This window comes from Cottoperca gobio, chromosome 5, assembly GCF_900634415.1.
Source record: "Cottoperca gobio chromosome 5, fCotGob3.1, whole genome shotgun sequence".
NCBI lineage: Eukaryota > Metazoa > Chordata > Actinopteri > Perciformes > Bovichtidae > Cottoperca > Cottoperca gobio.
Window position 1 is genome coordinate 7387201 of NC_041359.1, and position 22912 is coordinate 7410112.

Sequence of the window (22912 nt, forward strand, 5' to 3'; positions counted from 1 at the left end):
TAGCTCGGAACAAGCCGGAACCATTTTATATTTAGGGTAACAGCATACAGCATACATTAATGCAAGTACTTTGCACAACAGGACTCATTCGGCTTTTGAGGCTGTTAACAAAGGATTTTAAGGCAGTTATTGTTTGACGCCGTGATGATGATGATGATGATGATGTCGTGACTGACATTGTGAAAAGAAATTAGGTGGAACATTTTCACCAGGCTATGAGAGGGTCATTTTTACCATTCTCACTATGTTATTACTTTTCTGAGTAAAATCTAATGTAACACATTAGTCATACATATGATTATAGGTTCCACCGGAAAAAGAAAAAAAAAAAAGTTCTGCTTTCATTTACGCACCGCTTACCTCTACATAATAGACTCTAAGAAAAACAACTGTATTCTGCCCTCATCCTCTATTTTGTCTTTCCAGATGAATAAAGACAGAATCACTTTCTCATCTTGTTAGTATTCCCTCTGTTGATTTTATTGAGTTATTGAATTACTGTCTCTTGTTCCTTCGACCACAAGAGCTAAAACAATTGACAATTCTTGAAAGTGAAATTTAAAAACAAAGGATTCTTTTTAAATAACAAGCCCAACGCTGACCATGTTAAGTAATTTGTATGTCTCAGGATCATATTTTCCAACCCTAGAGAGAGAGAGTCAGATATGCAGCTAACCAGCCCCTGCGTATTTGGATATATTCTATTTGATTGTTGAAATTGTTATTGGCAGGATTGATACATTTGCTTGAGAAACTCTTGCTTCTTGTCTTAACTCGCACCCAGCTGGGGAAATTAGTGGATGAGCAACAGGCTCTCTGAGAGAGAACATTTAGAAGTTAACATCTCTTGAGGTAGCTGAATTAAACTCTCAAGCTGTTTGGAGCTTTTTCTTGTAGACTATACGGAATAGATCTGTTTAGACGTGTGATTTGTGAGTGATGTGTGACTGAGTGCGACACAGTGTTACGTGCCTTTCCAGGGTGAAATAACACCCAGATCTGCTGCTTGTCTGTAACAAAGGCGTGAGGACAATACACCTGAATTCACAAAGTTGTGTTTACTAAGTCAGTGTTTGCCACACTGGTGTGTCTTGGGACCAGGCCTGCTGTGCCGTGGAATTGTATCCATTAATTGCCATTTTCGACTAATTCATAAGGTACAAATTTGAATAACAAATGTTAAACATTGTTTAAAACAAAATGTTAACAGATACTATTATAACAACTAATCACCTAAATACATACAATAGTCATTAATTGGCCATTCCTATTTAAGTAACCAAAAACAAATATATTAATATTATATTACAATTAATAGCCCATTTATTTACATCATAAATGATATTAAATCATTAAATACTAATTTTATGAAAAGCCCCTTTTAAAAACTTTAAGCTCTAGTGTAAAACCACCCAATTCTGACACATAAAACACTTCGTTTAGCCTTGTGATTGTAATTAAGAAAACTGATTTGGTTTTGATAAAATATGACTTTAAGTCATTTTTATTGTGAATTGTCTATTTGAGATGCAATATAGCCTCATATACATTTTAATACAGTATATTATAAATTAATAAGGTTGCATACATCAATATATTGAGGAAAAAAAAATAGATTGCCTTGGAAATTTCATTTTCGTAAGGGTGCTGCCTTGGGACAAAAAAAAGTAAAACCACTGCACCAAGTTATCACAACATCCAGTGCAGCCTGGTCGTTTTGAGTGCAGTGCACGTAAGCAATGCTTATATCAGAAGAAAAGGGGTCTTTAGTGATTACATTGTATTGGCTGTTGGGTGTGTGTAACAGCAGTCTCCTGAAGTGCACCATTACCTCTGATTTTAAGTGTGTACAGAGTAACAGACAATACAGCCCCCTCTATGAGGATACCAATAGCATTCTGCTCACGGACAGGAGGGCTGCAGAGAGCCAAAGAGGCAAATTATAGGACTTAAAATTATCCTTATTCACAGTCATAGAATCTGTGATAACATTTTAGCATTCATCCCTTTTTTATCTGCATTTGGTCTTTGGCTCAATAACAATCTAAACGTTTATACACTTTGCCAATAAAACCTAACTTTTCTATTGTAGTTAAACCTGCATTGATTAATATTTATGGCCACTTGTGAGCAGAGAACCAAACTGTAAATACTGAAGTATTATCACCTGCTGAAGATGGAATGGAAAAATGGATGAATGTAAGTCCAATATTTACTTTTTCTCTCCACCAAAACCTGAGAGAAATCTCCAGTTCTTTAGCAGCTAAATCCTAAATGTTTACCAGCTAGTAGTAGTTTAAAGATTTTTACATTTTTACATTGGGAGGTGATGGCCTAGTGGTTGTGAGTTCAATACCAGCGCTGCCACCATTGTGCCCCTGAGCAAAGCACTTAACCCCGAGTTGCTCCAGGGAGACTGTCCCTGTAGTTAGTTCACTGTAAGTCGCTCTGGATAAGAGCGTCTGCTAAATGACCTGTAATGTAATAACACATGTAACAACTGTAGCGCTTTTCAGTGGCCATGCTTTTATGTGTTGCATTGAGGGTTGAATATATGATCACTCGCTCCACAAGGGCCACAAGGGCCCTATTACCACAAAACGTTAATGCTCCATGTCATTGTGCTTTCATTCAGTCACTTTAGTACAATAATTAATCAAAATAAACATACAGCGCTTGACAATAAGGCTTTTATATTCGGCACTAATCAGACAACTCATTAGGCAGTAATGAGCCGACTCTGCCTGCTCTTGTCGTGTTTGGGGGAAGTTTGGTGCATGGGGAGAAGTGGTTGTGTGTGTGTGTGTGTGTGTGTGTGTGTGTGTGTGTGTGTGTGTGTGTGTGTGTGTGTGTGTGTGTGTGTCTGTGTATGTGTGTGTGTGTGTGTGTCTCTGTGTGTGTGAGTGTGTCTGTGTGTCTGTGTGTGTGTGTGTGTGTGTGTGTGTGTGTGTGTGTGTGTGTGTGTGTGTGTGTGTGTGTGTGTGAGAGAGAGAGAGAGAGAGGGAGAGAGCACACAGACACACTTGGGCACACATGCACCCACACATCCAGACTTATACACACTAACCAGCCGGCACTCCTGTAGTCCCACTCCAATTATGGCAGCATCTCACCCGGGAAGAAGCCCACTTACCCAGCATTCACTTTATGAATAATTGATTGTTTGTGCCAGTGTTATATTTGTAAATACACGTTTGCTCTCTGATTAATAGTTTTCTAGACATACTCATTTGTTCAATTTGATTAGACTCTTAAATGTATTATTTATTAGCTGAAAATGCTCTCCGGTTATTAGTCATCACAAGGGCAACAAGAAGATTTGGCATAAGGACGCATCTGCATGCAAACAGACGTGCTCATGTCAATCGGCACTCCCTCACATGGCAGGTGGCAGTGTGTGTGCGTGTGTGTGATTCAACACGTTGCTCGGATGTTGTGAACATTTTAACTGCCTTTCAGCACGTGTTTGTCTTTATACTCACAGAGGCCTGTCGCAATTATTTCACACAATAAAGTGTTGAGAAAAAAAGAGACAAAGAGCTGTTCATATGAGAACATATTTGTTGCCTTCCTAAGCAAGATGATGACAGAGAGGTGCCGATAACAGCTTTCTGGATTTAAAGAGACTATGGGGAAGGTTTTGCTGCAGTTGTCGCTGACATCCAGCTTTTCTAATTAGATCATTCACATACAAATATTTGGATGGAAATGTGGTGTTATGAGAGTAGCGCGGATCGTTTCTATGAGCGTATTTGTGTGGGGTCGAGCGAGAGAGAGAGAGAGAGAGAGAGAGAGAGAGAGAGAGACAGAGAGAGAGAGAGAGTGAGTGCGCTCAGAGCAGACATGTGTTGACAATCGGAGCAGAGAGAAAAGTAAAAGTAAAGTTGTCATGTGGTTGTAAGTGTAAAGTGCCCGTTTTCATTTAGTCTCAGTTTGAATAAATGCTGCAGTGTTGAACCACATTTTTATTACATAAGTTTGATTTATGCAACAGCTTTAGAACAAGCTATAGATAAATCTATGTGCAGCAGAGCGAGAGGTGAAACATCGTTTCAGCAAACTATTTGAAGATTTGTAACACTTTTTTGCCGACAATTACATTGCACCGCTGTGGGGCGTAAAATGAACAGAAAAAAACGATTAGTAGTTAATCGCAATTATTTGTATGACAATTAATTGTCATACAATTGACCACCCTACTCGCAGCTAATTAAAAATAAATAAATCTAGAGTATGTATGAGAGTATGTAATTAAAGCATTGTTTCAGTATTTTCATTACATCATATGTGCACAAATTAAAGCCTTTTTACTGTATAAACACAATCAGAAAGACTGGATGGCCGTACGCTTTCTGTGGCCAAGTGCAGAGAGGAAGGTTATCGAATAGACAATGTGGATGTAATCTGGTGCTTTATGGGATCTAAAAAAGTTTTCTTCATGTCATCGATAGAGTAAATAGGGAGCTGTGACCTTTTGGATGAGTTTGTAATACTGTATGTGGGAGTCTGTATCATCACTTGCTTTGACTATTTTCACAGCAGCTTCATAAAGAGCCCGGGTCAAGTGAGTTGGATACATTTAAAATAAAAACTAATAGTGTGGTTCAGACAATCATGCAGGCTGTTGTCTGAAATGTGTTCATTGGAGAGCAAAGATGGCACAAGCAGCACGAGGTCATCCATGTGACACGCCACGTACCTGTTTATCACCATTGCTGATTTACTATTCTTTAAATATAAAAAGAAAACTGAATAAAAGTATTTTAAAGGGTTTGCATGATATTTCTTTATCTGTCCCTATATCTTATTTTAGTTGTAGTTTTAGTGCACATTTCCTGATAAATTAGTGAGGATCAGAAGATTAAAACTGTGGTGGCATGTCTATATGATCTACAATACAACACTAAATGCTCCATGTATCAGATTATGCTGCTGCAACAGAGCATGTATGTGATGATGTATTCTTCCATCAATGGATGGTGAATAATATGCAAGCTTTAGCTGGTTTTATTTATTTCTGTCTCCAGGGACTGCACTAGCAAGCTATCATTTTAGATCTTGAACATGACTATGAGTGTCTGCAGTCAACATCGGATCACTTAACACTCTGTGGTAAAGCATACTTGTGATCCACCAGTATATAAGTACAAGTGGAGTCAGAGGTGGTCGTCCCAATGAATACAACTGAGCAGTCAGTTAGCACACTTCGTATTAATCTTTTTGTTTTTAGCCGAGTACTGTGTTTCTGTAAGTATTTTTACAAACGTATTCTCAAGTGATTGCTTAAACTGATTTACAATAATGAGACCTCAACAAAGGATGTTTCCAGAAGTGAAAAATAATGTGTGTATCCGCCACAGTGATTCAGAGCTGCTCCAAAATGTAATAGGTTCCTCGATGGCCCATGCTACACCCTTCAAACAAGTTTCATGAAAATTGTGGCAGTAACCGTCCCGTAATCCTTTTGACAGACAAAAAAGCAAAACAAACTGAAAACATGACCTCCTTGGCAGAGGTAATAACCTCGTATCATTGTGGTTATGATCGCTGAAGATGGTGTAGCCGCTGACAGAAGTCAGTCAACCATGCTAACATGCTAACAGGTCCATCCACAAGTTAAAAGTATATCATTGAGATCTTACACACAATAAATCATATCTGCCAACCCTCCCGTTTTTCCCGGGATTATCCCGTATTTTTACTTCCATCCCGTTTTTCTCCCGTTTAAATATTTTCCCGTAATTATCCTGTATTTTTAACCTTTAAAAAAAAAATAGGCCTAATTAAAAAAAGTGTAAAGAGGCCTCCGGTAGAGCAGGTGGCAGTATTATGTTTAACTTTAGCTGAAAAACGTTATCCGCCAGTAAACACACAGAAGAAGAAAACAAGAACAATAACACAGAAGAAGACGACAACATATGGATGAGAGTCACAGTTAACGGGAGATAGATGGAGACGCAGTTGTACCTGCCAAACAAGTTCAAACTTTATGCAAGTACCAAATGGGAGGAGACCTTCCCTTATTTATTAAAAGCAGAGTCGGGCAAACCCGTGCTTTTTGTAAAGTGTGCCAATCAGATGTTAGCATCGCACACGACGGAATAAGCGATGTTCGCCAGCAAGAAAAATCGTCCAAGCACGAGGCAGAAAACATACACTGTCAATGACTTCATGTGTGACAAGAACTGTGTCGGAGGCAGACCAAGTGACCAAAGCTGAGGGAAAGATGTCGATGCTTTGCGCTGAAAATAATGTAGCCTTCAGCTTCTGCGATGATTTCAGTCGCAATGTAGCGGACATGTTTCCCGACTCTACCATCGCAAGGAAGTCCTCGTCGGGGGAAACAAAAGCCACACAACTCATCAATCATCAAATAAATTAATGATAATAACTCATCAAATAAAATACATACATCTTATAAACATGTCTGTACAAGTAATACCGTAATTTTCGGACTATAAGCCGTACCTGACTATAAGCCGCAGACGCTAAATTGACTAATTTGTACATATATAAGCCGCACTGGACTATAAACCGCACCTGACTATAAGCCGCAGACGCTAAATTGACTGATGTGTATGTAGCCGGTCTGTAGCTGACACCACGATGCGTTGTGTTGTGTAGAACCAGGAAATAACGATGGAGAACTTCTGCCTGTTCAATCAGCATTTATTGTCTCTGACCGTTGGTGTTTTCCTTAATTTGTCCATAAATTACCGTTGAAACAGAAGAAACACAAGAAAGTCATCATCATACGGTAACTCCACAGTCGGGGTTTTTGGACATGCACCCCTCTCTTCAGCGTTTCCTTCTAACCGTCCCCCAGAAAGTGGCGCGAACCCCCAGAAAGTGCCGGCTTCAGGAGTATCAACATAAAAGCATATTTAACAAAATAAGACTCCTCGAAATAAATATATATGTATTTCTACGTTTTTTTTTCCATAATGAGGGTGTCTCACAAACTGTCTCGCTCTCGTAATGTCCGTCTGTCTCTCGTACCACTCGCTACTTTTGCGCGCTCTTTCCCGGCATCCGGTGGACTGTAACCTGTAAAATCCATAGATTTAGGAATTCCCCTAGTGGCCGTTAGCTGTAAAAATCCATAGATAAGCCGCACCGTTATATAAGCCGCAGGGTCGAAAAATGGGGAAAAAGTCGCGGCTTATAGTCCGGAAATTACGGTACATACTTTAAATAAACATGTATTTCCTGAATGTATATACCTGTCCCTTATGTGTTTACGTTTACATTGGTGGTTGAGAGCTGTTAAAATATGGACGGAGTCCGGCAAAACAATTCCATTATTTTGAAATTCCAATGTTGACAGGTATGATCCACGTACATTTCTGTCAATAGGCCTTTTTCACAGCAGACATTTTGACTTGTTATAGCAGGAACAGCACGAGTGCTACTGATGAACGACGGCTCACATCAAGCCATGACAGTGTGACTACATGCACAAGACCAGGACCCCAAAACTAAAGCAGCTAAATGGAATTGAGCCATCGTTAATTGTATTGTTTACACCTGTGCTTTTCTAATGAGCCAGAGTAAAAGAAAAACACCTGTAGGTGTGCAGGGCCTTTAGTGGAATACATACTAATATTCACATCGGCGGCAATTGTTTCCCTAATACCAAATCACACATCTTGTGAGTAGGGCTGGACAATATGAGGAAAATATGTGATAACGTTGTTAAACGATCGGATAACGATATTACCTGCGATCAATAAACAGATCTCAAAGTGTAATTAGTTCTGCCTTTTTGTTGCATTCAGTATACTGCTACAATATTTAGAAAAATTGCATCTTGAATAAAAAAATTAAAAGGACATTCTTTTATTGAACAAACTGAACATTGAACTGAACATAAAAGGCACTGATAAATGAAAAATAATGATAGTTTCATTTTTGACCTTTAAAAAAATCCCTTAGTACAATATTGCAGTCTTCTGTGATGTGTTTATCGTGCCAGTTGACATTGTGATGGCGATAAAGAAAACAATACATTGTGCATCCCTAATTGTAAGTTGCGGACTGTGGCTGATTTGGCTGTTACAGCATGTACAGTGCTATTGTTGAAAACCTTGAAACCTGTTGCAAAGAGGTTGTGGACGAATGCCCAGTTACAAAACTGACAGACAAGGTGCATCATTAGTTTGTGTGTGTGTGCGCGCTCCTCGGGAGTACTAGCAGGCCAACTGAAGAGAGAAGGAAAAGCAGCGCTGCTCTGCACCATATGCCAAATATGAGCCTGCCTGCCAAGTTGTGGGGGATACTGGCAAGTGCTAGCAAGGCTGAATTCTTGACAGAGGGAGATGAATAATTGAACATGTGCGGGGCGAAGTTCTGTTGGGATAGACTGGGGTGCCTTTATACATTGAGAAGCGGAATGGAGATACTGTCTACAAGCAAAACTCTCATTTAGATAGTGATGTGTTTGCTTTTTGTAAACAAGTCAAAAAGTTGCAGAGAATTTAAGATTAACTTGAATGGATTCACAGCGAGACATGAGTGGGGAAAAAAACACAAGTTATTGGCATTTGTGATCATAGCAACTATTCAAATAGGCCAAAAGCTGTCATCAAGCCTCCACGTTTGCAAAGAAAACCGATTAAATCAATTATACATACTGAAAAATAAGGAGTGATTGAAGAAAGAAATCAGTGCAAAATCTTTTCAAACAGGTTATGCATTTTATGTTCAAATTGTAGGAATTACACAGACTCCAATGCAGATCAGCCTCCAGTAAATGCAGCTGAACAAGCTTACAGGCTCTTACACTTCTAGGACCTTACATCAGGTTCTTACACTTCTAGGACGTTACACCAGGCTCTTACACTTCTAGGACCTTACACCAGGCTCTTACACTTCTAGGACCTTACACCAGGCTCTTACACTTCTAGGACGTTACACCAGGCTCTTACACTTCTAGGACCTTACACCAGGCTCTTACACTTCTAGGACGTTACACCAGGCTCTTACACTTCTAGGACCTTACACCAGGCTCTTACACTTCTAGGACGTTACACCAGGCTCTTACACTTCTAGGACCTTACACCAGGCTCTTACACTTCTAGGACGTTACACCAGGCTCTTACACTTCTAGGACGTTACACCAGGCTCTTACACTTCTAGGACCTTACACCAGGCTCTTACACTTCTAGGACCTTACACCAGGCTCTTACACTTCTAGGACCTTACACCAGGCTCTTACACTTCTAGGACGTTACACCAGGCTCTTACACTTATAGGACCTTACACCAGGCTCTTACACTTCTAGGACGTTACACCAGGCTCTTACACTTATAGGACGTTACACCAGGCTCTTACACTTCTAGGACCTTACACCAGGCTCTCACACTTCTAGGACCTTACACCAGGCTCTTACACTTCTAGGACCTTACACCAGGCTCTTACACTTCTAGGACCTTACACCAGGCTCTCACACTTATAGGACCTTACACCAGGCTCTTACACTTCTAGGACCTTACACCAGGCTCTTACACTTATAGGACCTTACACCAGGCTCTGATAATTGTGCTGTAGTCCAACCCAATCTGACAACAGATATTGCAAATGATTGTTCATTTATAAATACCAAGGTGAATAATGTGTTTTAGTCCATATGTTGAAAGCAGGCATAAACAGTTAAAGCCACTTTTCAAGTTGTACATATTTCATGATTGCAAACACAAAACTGGCACAAAGAATAGTGCATCTAACTAAGACAGGCGAGGAAAATCTTGTTTAGCACAGCTCCAGCTGGTGTGTGAGAAACTATTCATAAAGTTTCTTCGTGTTATTTTGTGGCTTTGGTTAGTTCAGATTGACCAAAGTCACACAATAACACAAACTAACTAACCGATCAAGGCAGCGGTAGACCAGCAACTCCTGGGTTCTGCGAGGTAAAATCACTGTTTTTGTCAATGGAGTTTGGTGGCTTAGAAGAAAGCATAAATGGATATAACGTCTTCAGTTCCCCGTCGGAAAAGGCTGTCTGACGGCAAGGGTGAACATATTCTAAATACAGAGAACACTTAAACTTGTTAGGTAGCTAAAATAGGTGTTTTTGCTGCTGTCTCGGTCCACAGCAGTACATTGCTTTGCTTCCGTGTCTGTACTCCTGTGAGCATTTCTAAAATGGGGGCGTACTGACCGCCATCTAGTGTAGGTAATACACTGACTAAGGATAAGTACCTCATACAACCCCACTTCAAGCAGTCTAAACTATCCCTTTAACACTTTTATATATATTCTTTTTCATTACTGGGATGCTGGGATTCATAATAAAGTATGATACGGAAACTTAAATTCTCTAAGTCTCAGTCAGCTTTAAGGCTTTCTAGATAAAAATGTAAGCAGAAAATGCAAAAATGAGGCAGGGAGATTGCTTCTGATCAAATCTGACTCGGCAACTGCTGGAGGACACGAGAAGGGCAAGCAACCAGGAGAGAGACGACAAAAGCCTCCACGGCTGCCGCTCCGCTCTCTGTCGCCCAGCTGTGGGGCCAAGGTCTTAATAACTACCGCCCACGACGATGTACATAAGTGTGTGAAATATGCGTATGCAACATCCCGCAATTCTCTTGAGTGAGCACAAGTGGAATATAGACATCACAAAAAGCGTTTGAAGATAATGATGAATCCCGCTGCTTGAGGCAATGACAAGAAGTATAAGAGAGAAAACAAACTGTATTCTGGTTAAATGGTGCTGCCTTCGATAATAGACAGAGACAAATGTGAGCGACTACACAGTTGTGACAGCAAATTTTCTCCAATAGCAGCCCTGCGTTCTGTGTACTGTATGTCACTGTCCGGCTATTGCCTGTGACTTTTCATTAATCCTCAGAAATTGATCTGTTTTGCTCTCTTGTTTACCGGTGACTTTGTAATGTTACATTTACTGGAGCCTATTATGTTCTAATCATCGTCCTCTCTCTCCTCTCCCCTTGCCCCTTTTCTCTTTCTCCCTCCCTCTCATGGTGACAGATACCACCCTGTCCAGTGAACATGGTAAGTACCTCCGTCGCTGCACACTCCCTTGATTTAGAGCCATCTGTGCGTGGACTGGCAACAGCGGATTGGCTGTTGGCATTGATGTGGAAGGAACCATTTTCCAGTGGGGGAGCGCCGAGCCGCTAACATCATTTGCATCACCAGGAAGCTATTTTCCTCTCCATCACATTGCCTGTCACGCCCAAAGTTGAAACGGGGAGAAAAACATCAAACGGAGGCAATTATGATAGCAGCATCCACAGACCCATGTGGCCAATCAGAATTTGAATATAGCGTATTTTCCCTGCATGCATTTTTGCCTCGACCTACTTAGTCAATTTACCTCCTTTTGACTCCAATAGTATTCAATACATATAAGTGGTATCTTTTTCACTTTGTCTCATTCCAGCTCTAGTGGCATCTCTATGTAGTCTCAATAGAGAGTAGATGGATTCTCCCACTGAGAATCTTCTCATTTTAATTTGAGTGGCTTTCCTCTGTCGTTCTGTTATTAATGGCTTCCTGTGCTTGGAGGGGCACTTTAATCACTTCATCAAACAGGTTTAAAGAGATAGTCCATCTGCAATACTGGCAATATTGTTTATATCCTAGGCTTGTTTTGCATGTGTGTGTGCCCGGGCCAGACATCTGGTTTGCCCTGTAAGCAGCGTGAGAGCACCTGTGTCAGCCACTCGTCTTCTCCTATAACACTGCTTTGTGTGCTTATAGTCTCATCGCAGTTTCAGTACGGCACTCAGACGAGTAGTGATCCTGCTGAACTCGCTCTTTGCTTCATGAAGGATGATGCTATGGGGTGAAATTGTAGAGCTAAATTGGTGTGGTGGCATCACAGGGCGTAGACAAAACACCACACGCTGTGCGTCAGGTCTTTGAAAGCTGAAAGTGGCGAGAGGGAAGAGAAGTGTAAAGTTGTGGTTCAGATCAAGCACTTTGAGGTTTATTTTTGTGTATCTGGTTAACCCCCATTCACTGGTGGAGGAGCAGATGATCCGCAGCACAGAGAAGCTTGTGTGATCAATTTTTCATTGCCAAGCTAGTGACAGTATGAGATTTTCTTTTTTTTCTATCTAGTTAGGCTTGAACGAAGAGCAGGGAATAAGAAGTCACAAAAGGCAAAGATTTGTATTCATCCTGAGTGTCATCCTTGATTTTGACCTCATCTCTGCCTTTCTTAACCGCTCTCACATTTGAAAAATACGCATAAATTCTCCCACACCTCCTTTCCTTTTGGGTACGGCTAAGTAGTCACATAATGTGAATGATGTTCCACAATGAAAGGCAGAAAAAGAGGAGGGATGCAATGAATAGATTAAAAAGCAGGTGAGAGAGTGAGAGGACGCAGTGGTAGTGCAAGGTCTGTGTGCCCTTGGTCCCTTGATGAAACGCAGCCAGCAGGCAGCCGTCCAGTAGACTGCTCATCACTCACCACGGCATACATCATTCACGCCATTCAATTCCTGTCTTCATACATGTGCCTATGGAAGAAACACACCTGCAGTGCACAACAGCACATAGTGGAGCTCCCTCCCTGTGTCTTCCTGTGCTTAACAAGCTCCTCTCGGCCCCCTCTGCAGTGATGGGGTGCGTTTGGAGTCGTCTGATAGGCCTCCTCGATGTGAAGTGTCTGCTGCTGCATCCTCTCCAAGCTTAATTGGCTGTACCTGAGGCAGGAGGGCAAGGTGTAATTGCGATAAGAGAAAACGCTGTGCTTGGCTGGTTTTAGGGCCCTTATCTATAGTCCCCGGATTGATTATGGTTTTTCTGCCAGTCGTGCAAATTGTTCAACCCCATCAACTGCACTCTGTCTTGGTCAAACCGCAGTGCTCATCGGCAAACTATAAACCAGACGGTGCATGTACTGCTGATTAGGCTACAATATTCTGACCACTGGCTTTAAGCTCCGATCTCTACTGGTTGTGTTTAATGCTTTCTTTTTTGTTGCACAAGACAAAAGGTATTTTATTATAGACAGGACAGTTTAGCATCTGATGTACCCTATGAATGTATTTTTAATGTTCAAATGAACAAGGCTCTACTGTAGCTCACTGCAGTTACTTTCCTCTCTGTAAGACAATTTAAGAAATTATTATTCCTTTAAATTCCAAAACATATTAAAGGAATTCTTCCTCAAAATGATCATTTAAGTACTCACCCCGTGTTACCTTGAATTCTTGACGAAACCTTTGTTTTACTCGCATGCCTACACAGTGAACGAAGAATCCAAAAAACAGACACAATTCTTGATGAATTGAAGTGTTTAGCAACAGCATAATTATATGCAAAACCTCCCAAACACATTCACTTTCGTTAATACCTTACTATTCAAAGCACTTCCGCATTAATAGTCTCACGGACGGACGAGTATCTAACCTGCCCAGTCGTGAGACTGTTTATGAGGAAGCGTTTTAAATACTAAGGTTTTAGTGAAAGTGCATGTGTTGGGAAATAATGAGCAAACGACTGGATACATTAGATTTTAATTACTCTGGACAAGTTGTGTGAGAGTTTGTAAACAGATGTGTTGATATAGTTTTGCTGTTGTTAAACTCTGACCCCAATTATTTCAATTCATCAAGACCTTTATCAGTTTTTTAATTCTTCGTTCACCGTGCAGGCATGCGAGAAAGACAACATTTTCTTCACAAAGTTCGAGTAACACAGGGGCAGTAATTGACATACAAATGGTCATTTTGGGGATGAAGTATTCCTTTAAAGCAATAGTTCGACAATTTGGGGAAAATGCCTACATGATACAGCTAGAGCCAGCAGCCGCTTAGCTTAGCATAGATAGCGGAAATAGGGCCAAACAGCTAGCCAGGCTCTGTTCAAAGGTAACAAAATCAACGTACTTACACCTCTATATCTCACAAATTAACATATTATATTTTAATTGTTTATCCGTACATAAACGGCAAGACTCCAGGACGTCACTGCTCCAGCCAAGAAATAGTGCAACACTAGCCTCCAGTAAAACCACAGCTTCTTGTTTTAACACTTTTTCTACAGATTAAACAAACAACATATAACGTGTGAATTAGTGAGCTTCAGAAGTGCTGGTAGACATATTTTGCCAGACTTCATGCTAAGCTAAGCTAACTGGCTGTTTGCCCCAGCTTCATATTTAGTGTACAGACACGAGAGAGGTATCAGTCTTTCCATCTAACTCTTGGCAAGAAGCAGGCATTTCCCAAAATGTTGAACTATGCTGTAACTGAAGAGGATATTTTCTAATCTTGACATGTAAAGTTAATACCTCTGTGCCAGATGCACCGACTGAAATGCTTTATGTGCAGTCTGTTTCCCCCACCCCGTACTTTTCTTTGCCTGGTTTTGAGTAGTGGTTGGGGCTGAAAGAGCATCTAATGGGCTGTGAAATGTCTCCAAAGCTAGAGCAACAATAGGAGCTAATGTCTCAAAGCCCTTCTGAAACAACACAAGCGGCGAAGAACCCTGACAGGGCAAAGAGAAGAAAAGGAAGGGGGGGGGGGGGGGCATCCCTGGTTTCCTCTAATGTGTCAGAGAGGCCATTTCTGTCAGCCTAATTATAGTGAAGCTTTCCTAGTGGCCTTGGTGAAATGGCGTAATTGCCTGCTGGAGTGGATCAGACTGCACTGTTGGCTGTAGGGTTTCCTTTTCTCATGTAACGCCAGATCCTGAACCAGCTCTACACTGTTCTGACATATGCTGTTTCAATCCTTCTAGCTGCAGAGCACACTGCTTAGTAGGGCAAATTCAAGGCTCAGGGATATTGACAGGGCAGCTTGAAATATTACAGTTGACAATTCTAGCTCGACAATGTGATTTAGCTGCATGGAGCCTGAGAGCTATAGCTCCTATTTTACAAAGGGATCTACTTTCACAGTTTGCTAATGGGACTCATTTTAACATGTGTTCATTGGAAGAGTACTTAATAATCTAAGCATTTATGTGTTTTATTGCACAAAAGGGATAATGTAAAAAGAAAGATCTATCTGGAGATGTTAGCATTAACTGTCTTTGCCTAGGAGAAGGTGTGTTGAATGCGATTCTTGATCATTTGCAAGCATTTTTCTCTAAAATGTGGTGAAGCGTACGACCCCTTCTGCTTCTCTTCCCCCTCAGTACCAATTAAAGCTGTTTTTCTGCAGCGGATCTTGAGCTGATGAAGACAGCCACTAAGAGCTCTTGAAGTAAAAGTCACACAGGACCTGTATGGCAGATGGTTTGTGCAAGGGTACGTGCAAAGAGAGAACGAAGCGAATAAGGAAACAAACAACCATAAAAATGGCATCCTGTCTCCGTCGTAGAGCTTCTATTTTCTACCCAATTTAAGACTTACCATTTTCTAAATTTTCAAACTTTTCCTCAAAAATGCTGTCAAACCTACACTGGGGAAAACATACATATCTTGTTCTGTGGAGAATTTTGCATACGATCTTCCAAAACCTATCGAGGCAACTCAAGCATTTCTCAATACGAAAAAAAGAGCTGGGAGCTGCTTGATCTCATGGCTTTGACCAGCTCTCCCAGCTGAATGGAAACAAGCTTTGCTCCGGCATTTCCCTACAAAGGAGGCTGAGAGTGGAGGCACAGAGGACAGTGCCTAATGGCTACAAGTCTGGCTTTTCCCATGTTTCAAAAAGAAAAAAAGCTTTGATCAGTATTTTCAGGCCTATCTTTGTGATGCAGATAAGAGCAGACAGGAAACTTACTGGAACCAATGGCGTCTAAGGCTAAGGATTTGTGCTTGTGCTTCCTAGTTCAGAGCAGATCAGGCACACATTTTTCTTCACGTCAGGCCACTTTACTGTGCAGTGTGCTTTTACATCACCTTCTGCCACCTAGGGAATTGATTTATAGAACAGGCCTATAGATTATGCATTTATAAAGGCATAGAGAGGAAAGATAAACACAGACACACGTGCGGTGACTTTTCATGTCAATACCGCAGGATGCACATGAATGATTCCCCCCCCCCCGCCTGCAGTGACAGCAGAGGCCACTAAAAATACAAACACTAAACAACATCAGTCCCTCTTTTTTTTTCCTCGTTTATCAACGCCATTCAAATTATTGGGCTTTTTACAGACATTTTGCAATGGTATGTAGCTAGTGATTAGCATACCAATGCGATGGGTAAAGCCAGCTAGACAACAAGGTCATGCAAGTAAGATGACACACTGATATGCACACACCACGACCTGGACAGGGGTGTTATTCATTTAAAGTTACGCTAGATCGCCCTCACTATTATTATCTGCCAAAATGATGGACAGCCTTCAGATTTTTTTGTTAAAAACATTTATTCAATAACGGAACATATTTGTTTAACGTGCTCTCTGGCTGCCACTTGCCAGACACTTGCCACATCAGAAAATTGAAACATCATCTTTATGTCAATCTTTGGGAGTCATGTCTATCTCTGCATGGGTAGCTGCTTCCATCTCCACACTACGTCTTTATTAGTTCAGCCATGGTGTATACTTGACCAATTAGTTCACACTTCATTTTATCACCCAGACTGGGACTAATGAAGCCATTTTTCTTGGGTTTAATTATACCAACATTATGAGATATTATGAGGAACAGGAAATTAAAAAGCACACTTAAGTATCTCTCCCTTCCATTATCACCTCCCGCTGTGGGAGACTGTTCCCTCTACAGCTCTCCCTCCATCCCTTTACTGTATCTCTCTTCCGCTCGGTACTTCCAGGCACATCCTCCCCTTCTCCCAGCGACGAGCCTGGATGGTACAAAAGGTCCTGTGAGACCAGTCTGGTCTGGGCAAATCCTGACACAAATTAGAGTGTAGAGCCCATTATTAAAGGCAATTGCCACTGCCTGCAACCAACAGTTAAATTACAATGTATCTTGAACAAAAAGGCGAGCAATTTTTATTACTTCCTTTTCCCCTCCCTGGCAGAGCTGCACGATGGAGTGAGCGCAGCTTTGGAACTGTGTCATCCTGCAAGATCTGGGGTGGAGTTATAATGTAGTACGGAGCTGACATTCGCACAAAGTCTTGCCCTCAAAGAGGCCTGCTCATGATTGGCACCCGGGTTTGCACAAAGAGCATTAATTTTCTTCGTAAAAAAAAAAAAGAAAGCCTGAAAGTTTTCCACTCTTTTCACCTCTGATTCTCAGCTTCTCAGAGGTGCATGAAATACTCAAGTTTGCTTTCATGTGAAGTATACGGAGGCGATTTCTGGGCTGGCTTTTAACTCCTGCATTTCGTTCTTTTCTCTGTCAAATGGATATTTCAGCAGGAACGATTTGCCTGTCAATCATAACTTTACCTCTCAGTGTTCCTTGCATGCACAGATTACTTTGCTACTGTGAGGAGGCACTGTGTGTGCAAATGAGCATGCTGCACTTATATATGTGGATATGCGTGTGTGTATGTATGCAGGTCAGACATTTTATGTTATAAGTACTAATCTGCCACTTCTGTAAGATTGCTGTTGGAGCTGACTTCATGTGGCGCATGTCAACATGTCAGCTGACAGAACCTGCTGAGTTCCTCTTTCCTTGACGTCTAACTGCACTTTCCCTATGTTACCAAATTACTTTAATCAACCCTAACTTGCCACGTTAATATAATTTAAACTCACTTCTCACTTCTGTTGTGTGAGTATTTCCCATTTACCGTAGGGGCAAATATGTCATGTAGCTCTCAGCCGGTCTCACTGGCCTTTTCTCCATTAACGACATAATACTGTTGTGTAGTTGTTGCTCATCTGCACTTGAAAGCAGATAAAAGCTGAACAATTCACGAGGATACTGTTGCTACAGTTAAGTACAGTCCAGTTGTTTTGTTATTATGTACATGTGTTAATATGAACAATTATTTTGTACAGTTTTAAAAACCAGAGAGCAAACTTCAGCTTAATGATGGTAGAATTGAAATCATAATATAGCTACCCTCCCAAAAACTAGACTGGGGACTTTTAGTTTCTGTGTGTTTCATATCTAGCTATGAGAGTCAGTTCTAAATGTTTCGTTAATGTACATTAACAGTTTTTTTTCATAATAATAAGGCCACCAAACACAGGACTTTCCTTTTTTTTTTTTATCTTGAGGGCTTAGACACTGAAATGGCTCCAGGACTACAATGTAATGCAAAGTATTACCACATTTTTAAGGAGCAAGAGCGAGAACTGACACACTCTGTAAAGAATTCTCCCTGGAAAAGAAAAATGAAACGTTTTCTGTGAAGTATGAAGAGGCTTATTTTTCTCACCTATGACAAACTCTAATTTCCTGTGCTCCCTTGTCACGCACCTGTCAGAATCACTTTCCTGCTACAATTTTCTCCCACCTCATCCCAAACAGCACATCCACCTTTGTGTCAGGCACACAGGGCAGCATATGGCCGTTTATGAAAAGAAGAATTAAAGATAATACACTGTTTTTTTTAATTACACTGAATCTGACCATCTGTTTAGGTTTTTGTACAGTAGATTTTTCACACAGTGTGCATGGCGGACATGGTAAGAAATTGTACCAGCTAGTTATTGTTTTTATTTTATCTTCTTTACGTTAAGTCAGACATAGTGAAAAGCTAAACATGTGAAAAAAGGCCAATCATGTTATCACCAATAACCAGTTTCAGATGATAAAGGTTTGTAAACTCACCCAAAATGACCCCATTACTGTCCCTTCCTCAACCTCCATCATCGTTTTTCATGCCCTATCGTATCAATGCCCCAATTCATTTTTAATTGATTGAACTGTTTAGCTCTACTGATGTTTTTAATTTTACTGCCGGAGGAAAGACAGCATATTGCTGGCTCAACCTTTCCAAACAGCACCTGTGCAAACAGTTTTCTTCGCCCCACTCTCACAGCTCCATCACTCTCGCTCTCACCCACTCTGCAGATTAGCTCTGCACTGTGCTAGTGGAAGAATGAGGCCAGCTAAAATCAAACATTAATCAGCTGCCTTTTTTAAGACAGAGGGGGCGCCAGCACTCCCTGGGTCCCCCTCCTTCTTGCCCTTAGCCTGCCCTACCACCGAATGTTAATGTGACTGCCATTACTCATTTATGAGCTGCCCGCTGCTCGTTGCCCAGAGCCTGTTGTCCGGGCCGGGGCTGGCATGGCAGGCACACTGCTGCTGGACGGCTGTGCCAGGGCATTCAGCGGTGGCAGGGCCAGGTTTGTTTTAAAAAAGAACATTGTTGTGTGGGCCGTGCTGTTCAACTGAAATAGGACTCTGGTGTTATTGGAGAAGTTGGCAGTTGTGAATATGGTATCATATTTTCAGTAGGTGATGTATAGAGTAAGACAACACAATTACAAAACTACGCTGTCATCAAAACTGAGAGGATCACTCTTTCACATAAGACCAAAGGCAAGCTGTCCAATTTTTTATTCAGTAAGTGGGCAATATGATGTGATGTATTCACATTTGGATGGTTGTAATTGGACATAAATCTTGCTAAATTGCCTCCATGGTGAGACTAAGTACCTCGATATGTGCAGACAGGCAGCTTTGAAGAGTTAGAGCTGAGTGGTGGTTCTTGGTATCCAGGACACAGAGCGCAGCAGGAGTCATTCTTATTCTTAGTAGTGACATCAAAAGAAGCCAGCCTGCGCAAGGTGAGACACACAGACACTCTCATGACGGTGTGTGAAGAGCTGCCATCAGTGCCAGCAATGAATGAAGGAAGGAAGTATGGGTCGTTAACTCATGTGTGTCTGGACCTGCTGTGAAGAGAGTAAAGATAAAGAGTGAGGAAACAAATAAAAGAGGAGGAAGGTGAAGATTGAATGCATTTGCGTCGCAGGTTTTTTTCTTACCTCTGTGCTGCTGCGAGCTCGTGTGCAGCAGCGACTCTAAAGGTGTTGCTTAGTGTGAAGTGGCTGATGATCCAGGATCCCACAGACTGTCACGCAATCCTGTTTCCCAGATGGCTTTGCTCTTTGCGTCACCTTTTCTCCCCGTGGCGCTACAGCTTCAATAGAAGTGAGTGGATACAGTCCAGTGGAGCCTTCACTGTTTCCATGCATGTTTAATGCCTGTACTAGAATGACCACGTATGGCACTCTCTAGCACATGTCGACATTTTTGGTGTTACTGGTTTAGCTGCTTCATACAAATGGGTTCCATCTCAAAACATAGCAGAGAGCTTTAACCGGTGTTACACGCTGAATACTTTAAATGTAATCAACAAACAGTGTAACTCAGCCTATTACCAACACTGTTGTGCATGAGGACACGGCGCACAAACAGAGTTTCATGTTTTTTTTAAGAAAACTCGCCCAAGGACAGTGTCTTCTCCTTCATCTCATTCCTGCCTATGGAGCCTCATATATTTGTGGCCTTGGGGGGGTTCCCAGCATGCAGCAGAAACAGGAAATATGTATCCTGTGGGTAAAAGGTAGATTCTTCTCCAAGAGTGTTACACAGAGCACAGACACACATGTACACTTCTCTCCTATGGGAGTGCTAATCCCCAAGAGATGAAAGGAGTCTCCCACTGCTCTCTGATCCCTGTGTCCTGCTGCGGCGGTCCATTTGGTGCCTGCATGGTGGAGAGAGACAGACGGGTCCAGTTGATGCTCCCACACATGGTGTCCTTGACCGAAGCACAGACGTGATTTAGACCAAGCCCCAAGCTGATCCAGAAAGTTCCCTATTAGAAATCGATGACCGTTTGACGCCGCTTTCATTCAAGCTCTCTTTGTGGTGTGTCTATAGAGAGGGGGGGAGAGAGAGGGAGAGAGAGACAGACCCCTTCACACCTCCCTGACTCATGGTGTTTCCTCATGGGAGGCCAGGCGTTAATGCTAGATTAACTATCTCCTCTTCATTATAGGAAACAGAGTCCTCTGCTCAACCTTGATGCTTTGAAGTGCTACAAAAGTTCACTCATAGTCCATTGACCATGTCTGCTTTTATTGTGTGTGTGTGTGTGTGTGTGTGTGTGTGTGTGTGTGTGTGTGTGTGTGTGTGTAGGAATGCATGTGTGTGTGTGTACTGCTGCATTTTTAGTAACACTTCCAAACACACACGAACACACCAAAGTCGGAAGAGCGTCTACGGAATTGGGACCATTCGAGGAGCATGTGAATTCACCATTGGCCTTGGCGGAAGTCTGCACTCTCCGACTGCCATTACAATTTAACATTGTATAACTTCTTTTTTATTTATTGTTCAAACTAATCTATGTTCAACAACAACCAAAGTTATGTCCACCGTTGGCCATTTCCACAACGTTGATTGAAGTGGAGCATTGGGACGTTGTCACGTTTCTCTCTGTCTTTTGCTGCTTTAACAGGACAACTGCCCACAGCCCCCCCCCCCCCCCCCCCCCCCGGCTGCTTTGTATTCTGTGAAACCCATAGTATACATGAATATTTCCAGCATGTATAATCGGGTACCTCTGGACTACAAGCACAGCTAAGAGAATGCTTAAATAAATGGCCTTCGACATTATTAAATGGCGAGGAAGAAAGGGGAATAGATCCTAGCAGAAAGCTGCTTCAACGTCTATGAGGATAAACTCAGTAATGGCCTCCGCCCCGTGCATCCTTTGCCTCACTGAGAGCTTCTACGGCTGCTGCCTGATGTAGGTCTTTGTTGTAGTTCTCCTCAATGTCATGAATTTTACAGAACTGATAATAAACCCCAAGGACCCTTATTCAGCACAACATCACTTAATAAGGAAATTTCCAACTTAGGTCCTCTCCATTTAATCACAAATACAGTCCAGATGGCCATCTTCAGTTCTGATTACATCCTTAATTCTCTGCTTGACTGCTAGCCTCAATGGAAACCTTCCTTTAGAGAAAGAAAAGAAAATAATCAGCAGTAAAGGGTTGCTCAAGGTGTCTCTGCAAAGGTCTCTGTTCTTTGTTGCACCTGAATCCCACGCTCAAACCCACCCCGTTTCATAAAGCCGCAGGTGCATAATATTCTATTGCATAGTACTTTATATGTAAGCCTTTAGTAGAGATAAAAAAAAGAGAGACATGTTGTGAGGCGAGTAAAAAGTCTGTGTGCACTTTTTTTAATGAATGAAATTTCTTCCTCAAATCATTATAATGTTTTTGTATGGACTCTTGTACAGCCTTACACTAACCTCTGTAACTTAATGTGGCACATACCATTCAATGTGAAGATAATACTATAGTTACAGTCACAGTTAAAGCCTCTGGTTTTTCAACACATTTCCAGACACTGACTCTAGTTTTGTGGGCAATTTGCTGAATTGTTTTACGTCAAGTTTCTATTATTGGCTTTTTCTCCATGTTCTCACTCCTTAAAGGAATTGTTCGACATTTTGGGAAACATGCTTATCCGCTTTCTTGGCAAGAGGTTATTCTTCTTAGCTTAGCATACATACTGGAAACGGAGACCCTAACCCTAACCTAACCCTAACTAGTCTGGCTCTGCGAAGGCAACAAACTCTCATTTTCCCACATTTTTTTTGTGCGGATTAGACTTACAAGGTGATTAATTAGTGAGCTTTAAAAGTCCTGGTAGGTGGATTGTGCTACCTTCTTAAAGAGCCAAGCTCCATATTTCCTTCAGTTTCCAGTTAAGCTAACTGGCTGTTGGCTCCAGCTACATACTGTATTTAGTGAACAGAAATGAGAGGAGTGTTAACTCTTGGAAAGAAAGTGTATTTCCCAAAACGGGTCTTCTGTATCTATGCTCTTGACGTCTCTGCAACGTGAATACTGCCGGGGAATGACTATTAACGTCACTGTAGCGCCACTTTCTACCTGTGTATGTGTAATTGTTACATCACAACCTTACGGAAGTCCTGATTGCTCGTCTAAAAGCACATTTTCTTAATACGGGCTGTGTGCGTTTTGATAGTTTCACAGTATTTATACATCACCTGGACTTGATTTAGAATCAAATAGACATAGAAATCTCACTGTTTACAATATGTGACCTTTAA

At 41.5% G+C, this 22912-nt stretch overlaps 1 protein-coding gene across 1 annotated transcript in view; it reads left to right on the top strand.

Moving 5' to 3' along the window:
* Positions 1 to 22912, top strand: part of LOC115008342 (cadherin-4-like) — a 207244-nt gene that overhangs the window by 81977 nt on the left and 102355 nt on the right. Inside the window, 1 exon segment of the mRNA XM_029431890.1 lies at positions 10993 to 11016. Within this exon segment, the coding sequence (XP_029287750.1) occupies positions 10993 to 11016 (24 nt within the window).